Source organism: Citrus clementina, unplaced genomic scaffold (genome assembly GCF_000493195.1).
Source record: "Citrus clementina cultivar Clemenules unplaced genomic scaffold, Citrus_clementina_v1.0 scaffold_8, whole genome shotgun sequence".
Classification (NCBI taxonomy): Eukaryota; Viridiplantae; Streptophyta; class Magnoliopsida; order Sapindales; family Rutaceae; genus Citrus; species Citrus x clementina.
In genome coordinates this window covers 16,059,823-16,069,242 of record NW_006262022.1, presented here as the reverse complement: position 1 = coordinate 16,069,242, position 9,420 = coordinate 16,059,823, and the positions used below count along the sequence as shown (strand labels likewise).

At 37.6% G+C, this 9,420-nt stretch overlaps 1 protein-coding gene across 1 annotated transcript; it reads right to left on the bottom strand.

The window, feature by feature from the left end:
- Positions 1-274: 274 nt before the first annotated feature.
- On the bottom strand, positions 275-3,670 carry LOC112096405. The gene is made up of 3 exons (XM_024179828.1): positions 1,191-3,670; positions 996-1,095; positions 275-904 (listed from the first exon to the last, which is right to left on the bottom strand). Exons 1-3 carry the CDS (start codon positions 3,668-3,670, stop codon positions 275-277), a joined length of 3,210 nt encoding a protein of 1,069 aa, XP_024035596.1.
- Positions 3,671-9,420: the final 5,750 nt, after the last annotated feature.

Here is a 9,420-nt window from a genome sequence, read left to right as displayed (position 1 = left end):
ATCCATCATTTTGTTCATCTAAAAACTCATCGAAATGGGCATCAGATTGCTCAGGTGAAGAACTCTCAGGGACATTTTTTCCCTTATCCATGATGAATATCACAACTGCAGAACAAAATCAAATGATGAGAATACACTACCATATAAAAACTGCCAAAAAATATAAAATAAAATAATAATAGATACCATAAATACTTCTTGTATTAACCTTAACATATATCATTTTGAGAAGGACTCAACAAACAGCTCATGCAAACAAACACAGAAACGATATTCAAGGTCCAATCCAAATTCCCTCTTTGCTGTCTCGTGCGTACATTTCAGAATCATCGTCAATAGAGTTTATGTTATCAGCACTTGGAAATTCAGTAGTCAACGAAGGGTATTCCACTGCATCTTCGCTTCTTTGTGTGGGTTTACCTCTTCTAGGCATTTGGCATACAACTGACCACTTCTTATCAAGCTGATCAGGTACATAAAAAACTTGGTTGGCTTGAGAAACTAAAATAAATGGATCAGATTTATGACCCATTCGTTGCAAGTCTACCAAAGTAAATCTGAGTCTATCCTTCATAACACCACCTCTGGTATGTACCCAGTCACACTTCATTATTGGAATTCTAAAGATAACATAATCTAGATCCCAAATCTCTCTAATCACTCCATAGTATGTGATGTTAGAAGTGACAGGATTTTTATCTTTTGAACTTGCGACTGAAATTGTTTGTGCAACCAATGACACTCCACTATTTTGAGTAACTCTATTTAAGTCTCGATCTCTTGTAACAAAGTGAAAACCATTTATGTCATATCCAGGATGTTGGAAAACATAAGGACGAGGCCCTTGGGATAACCAACGGATTGTTTGAGTAACAACGTCACCGTTCTCTATCAACATATTTACCTATTATTAATCAATAGGAATATAATGTTAAACAAGCACAAACCGAAACAGAAAGGAAAAAAGGAATTAATTAAACTAATGTTATCAAAACCTTATCTGTTAGCCAATCTGCAAATGTTCGGTTGTGTTCATCTTGCAACCACTTCTCATTTTTTCGTGGATGGCAAAGTTGTAACCAATCCTCATGCTCTCTAAAAATCAGTTAAAAGGATAAAATTTTCAGGTTCCTAAACTACCAAAACCTGACAAATATAAAGCTAAAATAACACAAGTTAGATAACATCACCTTATATAAGGCTGAACTTCCTCAGTGTTATGCAAAACATACAAGTGTGCTTGATCTAATGAAGTTCGATCAACTTCCACCATTTGTCCACCACTCATGGGCTTGTCAATTTCTAAATTCTGCACATGTCCAGGTGGAACCCCAATTGTGGGCATGTTTTCCAAGTATTCTGCACAAAATTCTAATGCTTCCTCGGCAATATAACTCTCCGCTATGCAACCCTCAGGACAGTTACGGTTTCGAACATAGCCTTTTAGAGTTTTCATGTATCGCTCAAAAGGATACATCCACCGAAAATATACGGGACCACATTGTCTAACTTCACTCACTAAGTGAATAGTAAGATGAACCATTATGTCAAAAAAAGAAGGGGGAAAACATTTTTCAAGCAAGCACAAAGTCTCTACGATGTTTTTCTCCAATTCATCTAGCATTGTCACGTCAATCACAGTCCCACACAACGAATTAAAGAAGAAACAAAACCTAATGATAGCTTCTTTGACATGTTTGGGCAGCACACACCTTACGGCAATTGGCAAAAGTTGTTGCATAAGAACATGACAGTCATGAGACTTAAGACCCTGGAGTTTAAAGTCCTTTTTTGAAACAAGATTCCTAATATTTGAAGAGTATCCAGTAGGAACCTTGATACTTTTCAAAGCTGCACAGAATCTTGCTTTTTCCTCCTTAGTTAAGGTGTGGCAAGCAGGAGGAAGCCATGTACGATTGTTGTTTCCTTTAACTTGTGGTGCTAAGGTGGGCCTAATTTTCATTTCCAAGAGATCCATCCTCGACTTCAGTCCATCTTTGGACTTTCCAGGAATATGTAGCAGTGTACCGTAGATGTTCTCACACACATTCTTTTCAATGTGCATAACATCTAATTGATGCCGCACAAGCAAGTGCTTCCAATACTCTAAATTATAAAATATAGATTTCTTCTTCCACCACGCGAGATCATTATTGTTCGCACTTTTACGCTTTTTACTGTTGCTTTTCCCCCATCTATTATCAATAGAGTCGACCAACTGGAAAATTTCCTCCCCGTTTAACAATTTTGGAGGGGTTTCATCACACACACTATTGTCAAAGGCTTTTGCTTGGAACCGAAATTTATGACCATGAGGAAGCCAAAGCCGATGCCCAATGTATACATTTTTTCCACTATGTTTAAGTCTACATTTTGGTGTTTCTACACCACAATATGGGTAGGCATAATATCCTTTAACAGTACATCCTGCTAAATTTCCGTATGCCGGGAAGTCATTTATTGTCCATAGTAATACAGCCCGCAAATTAAAGTACTCATTTTTGTAGGCATCATATGCCTCCACCCCAACATCCCATAAAGTTTGCAAATCCTCAATAAGAGGTTGCAAATACACATCAATATCTAAACCCGGTTGTTGAGGACCAGAAATCAAGAGGGACAACATCATGAATTTTCGTTTCATGCACAACCATGGTGGAAGATTATAAGTAATAAGAATTATTGGCCAGCAGCTATATGTACTACTAAGAGAGCTATGTGGATTGATTCCATCAGCTGATAGAGCTAGGCGAAGGTTTCTAGGATCGGATGCAAAGATCGGCCATTTCTCATCTACTAACTTCCAAGATGGTGAGTCAGCCGGATGTCGGAGTTTACCATCAACCATCCTCTCATTTGCATGCCAAGTCAAGTCCCTAGCAGTTTCGGATGACTGAAACATGCGCTTAAACCTAGGTATAGGAGGAAAATACCATAAAGTTTTTGCAGGAACCCCTTTCCTATATTGGTCTATAGTACCATCCTTTTTCTTCCATCTACATAACCCACAAGTAGGACATTCCAAAAGACCTTCATACTCTTTTCTGTAGAGTATGCAATCGTTTGGGCAAGCATGAATTTTAACATATTCTAAGCCCAAAGCTGACATTGTCTTTTTGGCCTCATACATAGAGGTTGGAATTTCATTATTTTTAGGGAAAGCATCTGCTAAAACACTCAACAATGCAGAAACGCTACTGTCAGACCACCCAAATCTACCCTTCACATTGAACAATTTCACTAAAAAGGATAACTTAGTAAATTTTGTGCATCCTAGGTACAAGGGTTTCTCAGCCTGTTCTAGCAACTCTTTGAATGCCTTAGGGTCCCCACAACAACCCTTATAAGCATCATTAACCATTTCTAACTCATTACCATTGTCAAACTCTATATTTTGTTGCTGAAAATGGTTTTCTCTTTGAGGAGAAGAACTCTTACGAATCTCTTCCCCGTGCCAAAACCAATTGTCGTATTTCACATCAAAACCATGCATATATAAATGATCTTTTACAGTTGTAGGTGTTTCAAATGATAAATTCCCACAATCAACGCATGGACACCTAATGACGCTACTCCCTGCAACATTTTTTATAGCAAAATTTATAAATTTCTGGACACCCTCTTCATATTCTGTCGACAGTCGATTACATTGAATCCAAGATTTATCCATTTCGGGCTTAATAATTAATGTTCCTGACATATACATAAAACAAAGAAAGAATGTACATACTTAGAATATTTGTCTAATGTTATAACACCATGTGAACTAAACAAATTTTAAAATTACAAATATAGCAAACAAGAAAGCTGATAAACTGAATTTCATACTTTTCAAAAGTTCACTCTCCTACTATACTATAAATATAATAAATAAGACAGACCCCACAACAAACACATTACATAGTATCATAATTATAAATTTAAAGATATGTAAATTTTAAGCAAGTGTATAACAACTTCAATCTACGTCAAATAATAGAGGATAAGAAATGGAACTTACCAAATTAAACACAACAATCTGCTGTTATATCCAATTCCAGGTACAAATCCAGCAACAATATTGATTACTGAAATATATTTTGAATGATCAGTTGATAAAATTCCAAAACTTGGATTCAAGAGGGCTAAAAAGTTACCAATAAATTACATTAATCATATGAGTAAGCCTAAGAAGAAATAATAAACTACAACTTCAAATAATATACATCAGTAGAACAAAAATGAAAGCAAACACAAAGAAAAGCTTCAAGTACCTTAATACAATGCCTTCAACAAATCAAGAACATCGAACTGTCACGTTTATGCAGCAATCACAACTATTTATATTTGACACGCAAATGTTACGACTCAAGACAACAACAGTAACAATAATACCACCAGATGCAAAATAGCTACAACACCACATGCATAGGTAGATGACAATGAGATGTGAGAATCCCTCAATTTTACATAACAGAATCAGTTACTAAAAGTCCCTCCTCAGGCTTTGTTATAGACATTTCAGGCCAATATCACCATCTTCATACACAAACACTCATTTAACTTAACGAAGCTTCAATATCAGAAATAGCTAGAAAAAAAATTCACACACAAACACATGAATATAATTCAGAATTACCTAGAATAAAAAAAAATTAACAGCATTATGCAATGCACGATTACAACTCAAAACAGAACTCAAAATTAACAACATTATATCTTCCTAGGAAATTATTTAGTAAATTGATTACCGAAATATATGCAATATATGCAATACATGCAAATACATTTCAATTTTTTACAAATTATTTACTACTTTACATAAAAGTTCAATAAATAGTCAAAATTAAATACATGCAAATGCAGCAATGACTCACCAGTGGCCGTGAAGCTTCAATTCACCGTCAAGCCTAGGGTTTCAACTTCGGCAACAACGATTTGGGTCTTCTTTCACGGTAAGCGATTGGGTTTCTTTCAGTCAATAAAAGTACCCTGGATGTTGTTCTCATTCCAATTTGGGTTTCGATTAGCACTGACTTCGTCCCAGCAAAGAGAGATGATTCAGTGAAACAACCAGAATGATTTTGAAACTATGGGTGTTTGGGTGTCGTTAGTTTGCTATGGCTGGCCTTTGAGGGTTTGCTCCAAGTGTGCTAATCGATTTTGAGATTCCACAATAACGCTTGCAAATTTTCTGAACACTTAGAAAAAAATTTCCCTCTTTTCTCACAAAAATGTTTCCCCCCTTAACAAAACGCAACGTTTTATTAATTGTTTTTTGTTATTTACGTCTGTTATCCTCAAACTTGCGAAACATACAACTGAGACGACATCGTTTCACTTCTATTTTAGTAATATAATATTTTTAAAAATTAAGTCAAACCCGCGCAATTAAAGTCAACATAAAAAATCAGTCTTTCATTCTTGATAGTCAAATAATTTATCACTAGTCTATCATAATTTCTTGATATATGATATTTATATCACCAATATATCATAATTTCTTGATAAACGATATTTCTATCACAAATATGTCATAAGTGTATGACAGAAAATAAATCTATCACGATTCTATTGTTGTAGGCCTCCAGACCAAAAACTGTCACACAGAGGACTGTCATAGTAGATACTTTTTCTTGTAGTGGCAGCAGATTGGGGATGACGTGAAGATGCAGCAATGCCAGTTGTGGGTTGATCTTAACTGAGGGTAAATTAGAAAACGTGCATAAAAAGTATGGGGAAATTTACAAAAATAACCTAAATTTTTTTGTAATTTTCACATTTAACCCTCTAAATTTTTTCCTGTCAACATTAGTCAAAAACCTTCTCAAGTGAAAAAAATACCCCTCCCATTCTCACCAAGCTTCATCTCTCTCTCTCTCTCTCTAACCAACGATTTTTCTCTCAAGGTGGTCACTCATCGCTGGAGACTTCCCGAAGTCCATCCTCGATAGCCAATATCACCAAAATTTCGGTTAAAATCTGAAATTAAAGGTTAGTTCAAAAACCCTAGATTTTGAAGCATGTTCTATTTTCTATTCTTCTTTTATGTTGTGGTTTTCTTGTTGTGTTGGTGATGGTGAGTGAAAATTGAAGTGTTTGTGACATTGATGGCATGGGTGAAGTTGTTGGTGTGGTGCATAGGTGAAGATTGAAGTTGGCGTGTGTTAGGCTACTACTTTGAGATAGCAGTTTAGAAGCGACAAATTGATGAGAAGAATAATGAGAAGAAGTGGCCAGAGGGGAAACGAGAGTTTTAGAAGCAATTCTTATTATTTATTAAAGTAGCAACAGTTCCTTATACAAGCCAAAGTGATCCTACGAAAATAATAATTCCTAATAACTTAATAACTAATCCTTAACGGAAAATGAAATAATGCAGATCTAAGACTAGGATTCTAACATCCCCTCCCCCTAAGAAGGCAGCTTGTCCGCAAGCTGGAAAAAAGGAAAACGGGCCGCGAACTCAGAACATTCCTCCCAAGTAGCCTCCTCCTTAGACTGACCTTACCACTGAACAAGGAGCTTAGTAACAGGGTGATTGTTGCGTTTGAAAATTCCACAATCCAAAATGGCCAAGGGCTGCCATTCCCAAGCAACAACATAAGGAGAATCAGGAAGCTGTTGTGATGGTGTATGAGCCCCAAGTTTCCTCTTTAAGCATGAAACATGAAAAACAGGATGAACCTTGCTTGTAGCTAGCAGATCCAATTTGTAAGCCACAGTGCCAATGCGAGAAAGAATCCGGAAAGGACCATAATAACACGGAGATAACTTATGAGTACCATTAGGATGCAAAGTGGACTGCCGATAAGGTTGAAGACGAAGATACACCCAATCCCCTTCAGCAAATACTCGTTCTGTACGTTTTTTGTCAGCAAAAAGCTTCATTCGTGACTGAGCAGCTTCCAAATTTTCTTTAAGAAGACGTAAAATCAAATCCCTATCGCGGAGAGCCAAGTCAACAGCATGAACATGAGTTGTGCCAGGCAAATAAGATTCGATTCAAGGGGGCGCCGACCATAGACTGCTTCAAAGGGGGTCAGTTGGATAGCAGAATGGAATGTAGTATTATACCACCATTCAGCCTAAGGCAACTAGTTAGTCCATGTAGAAGGCTGGTGACTAGCAAAACATCGCAAATATCCTTCCAATGAGCGATTAACGACTTCGGTTTGGCCATCCGTTTGAGGATGATAAGCAAAGCTGCGGCATAAAGAACTGCCCTGTAATTGAAAGAATTCCTCCCAAAATTGACTAAGAAATATAGGATCACGGTCGCTGACAATGGTGTGAGGCATTTCGTGCAATTTAGCAACATCCCGCACAAAAATTTTAGCGACAAGAGCGGTTGTATAAGGATGGGATAAGGCACTGAAATGAGCGTACTTGGACAAACGATCTACCACAACAAAAATAGATGTTTTGCCTTTAGAAGGTGGAAGACCATCAATAAAATCCATGGAGATATCTTCCCAAATTTTATCAGAGATGGGCAAAGGTTGAAGCAACCTGGAAGGATGCACATTTTCAGCCTTGTTTCGTTGACATACATCACATTCAGCAACAAAAAATTTAGCAGCCCTTTTTAACCCTTTCCAGTAAAAACTAGCTTTGAGTCTTTTGTAAGTGCGTAAGAATCTCGAATGACCTCCAGTTGGAGAGGCGTGAAATTCTTGTAAAATGTACTGGCACTTAACGGAAGAAGAAGGAAGAACAATTCGACCCTTGTATCATAAAATGGAGCCATCATAGGAATAATTAAGAACAGATTGGGATGACTGAAGACGGTCAATAAGAAGTGACAGGGCTGGGTCGGCTTCGTACTCTTGCTTGATTTCGGTAAGATGAGAAAATATTGGGGAAGAAATGGTATGGAAATGTGAGTCTTCGAAGCGATGAGACAAAGCATCCGCAACTGAATTTTCAGATCCCTTCCTATAAATAATTTCATAATCAAATCCTAAGCGTTTAGACAACCACATCTGTTGTTCCGGAGAGGAAATGTGCTGATCATGGAAATTCTTAAGGCTGCGATGGTCCGTAATAATTTTGAAATGTTGTCCCATAAGATACGGACGCCATTTTTGCATGGCAAAGACAATAGCAAGCATTTCTTTATCGTATGTGGACATGGCTAAGTTTTTTCCAGATAAGGCTTTGCTAATATAAGCGATTGGATGGTCCTCTTGCATGAGGACTGCTCTGATTCCCCGGCCAGAAGCATCGCATTCTATAGAAAATGGTTTGGTGAAATTCGGCAAGGCTAAAACTGGAGTGGAAGCCATGGCTTGGCGTAGCTCATCAAATACTGCTTCAGCAGTAGGACTCCAAGTAAAAGAATCTTGTTTAAGCATGTCAGTTAAGGGAGCAGTAATTTTTCCATACCCAGCAACAAATTTACGGTAGTATCCCGTCAAGCCAAAGAAGCCTCGTAAAGTTTTGATAGTGGTAGGTTTAGGCCATTCAAGCATGCACTGAACCTTTCAGGATTGACAGCTACTCCAGTAGAAGAAACAATATGACCCAAATATTTAACAGATGACTGACCAAAACAACATTTTGTAAGCTTGACATAAAGTCGATTTTGTTGCAAACATTGAAGGACAACAGAGAGGTGTCAAGCATGCTCCTGTAGAGAAGTGCTGAGGACAAGGATATCATCAAAGAAAACTAAAACAAATTTGCGAAGGAAGGGCCGAAAAATCTCATTCATCAGGTTCTGAAATGTGGCTGGCACATTTGAAAGGCCAAAAGGCATCACAAGAAATTCGTAGTGGCCATCATGAGTACGGAAGGCTGTTTTTTCTATATCGGAGGGATGAACTCGAATCTGGTGATAGCCCGAGCGAGGTCCAGCTTACTGAAAACTGATGCACCATGTAATTCATCTCATAGTTCGTCAACAACCAGAATCGGATAACGATCTTTGATGGTTACCTTGTTGAGAGCAGAATAATCGATACACATACGCCAAGAACCATCTTTCTTTTTAACTAATAAAACCAGAGAGGAATAAGGACTAACACTATGCCGAATGAGCCCAGCATCCAAAAGCTCACGAATCAAGCGGTCAATTTCTTGTTTCTGAAAATGAGGATAACGATAAGGTCGCACATTGACAGGAGAGCTTCCAGGAAATAATGGAATACGGTGATCAATTAAGCGTTCAGGAGGAAGTTCGGTGCATTCCGCAAAGATGCCAGAATATGTCTCTAGGACTTTAGTAATAATTGAAGGTGCTGATATATCAATTACTGAAGTGGTTATTGCCATAATCTGGAAAAAAATGCCTTGCTTTTCTTGAAGCAATAACCAATTAATTTCACCATGATTTCCCAAAGCCGGTGGCAGGGAATCATATCTAGTGAGTTGAACAGTTTGGCCTTTCCAAGTGAAGTGCATAGTTAGCTTTGAGAAGTCCCACAATATAGCACCCAA

What these genes read in the sequence shown, in the direction of transcription:
- LOC112096405 (XM_024179828.1), bottom strand. Translation starts at nt 3,670, where the DNA reads ATGGATAAATCTTGGATTCAATGTAATCGACTGTCGACAGAATATGAA. An exon ending in GAAGTTCAGCCTTATATAAG is followed by an intron (nt 1,096 to 1,190) that starts GTGATGTTATCT and finishes ACTGATTTTTAG; the next exon opens with AGAGCATGAGGATTGGTTAC. An exon ending in CAGATTGGCTAACAGATAAG is followed by an intron (nt 905 to 995) that starts GTTTTGATAACA and finishes GATTAATAATAG; the next exon opens with GTAAATATGTTGATAGAGAA.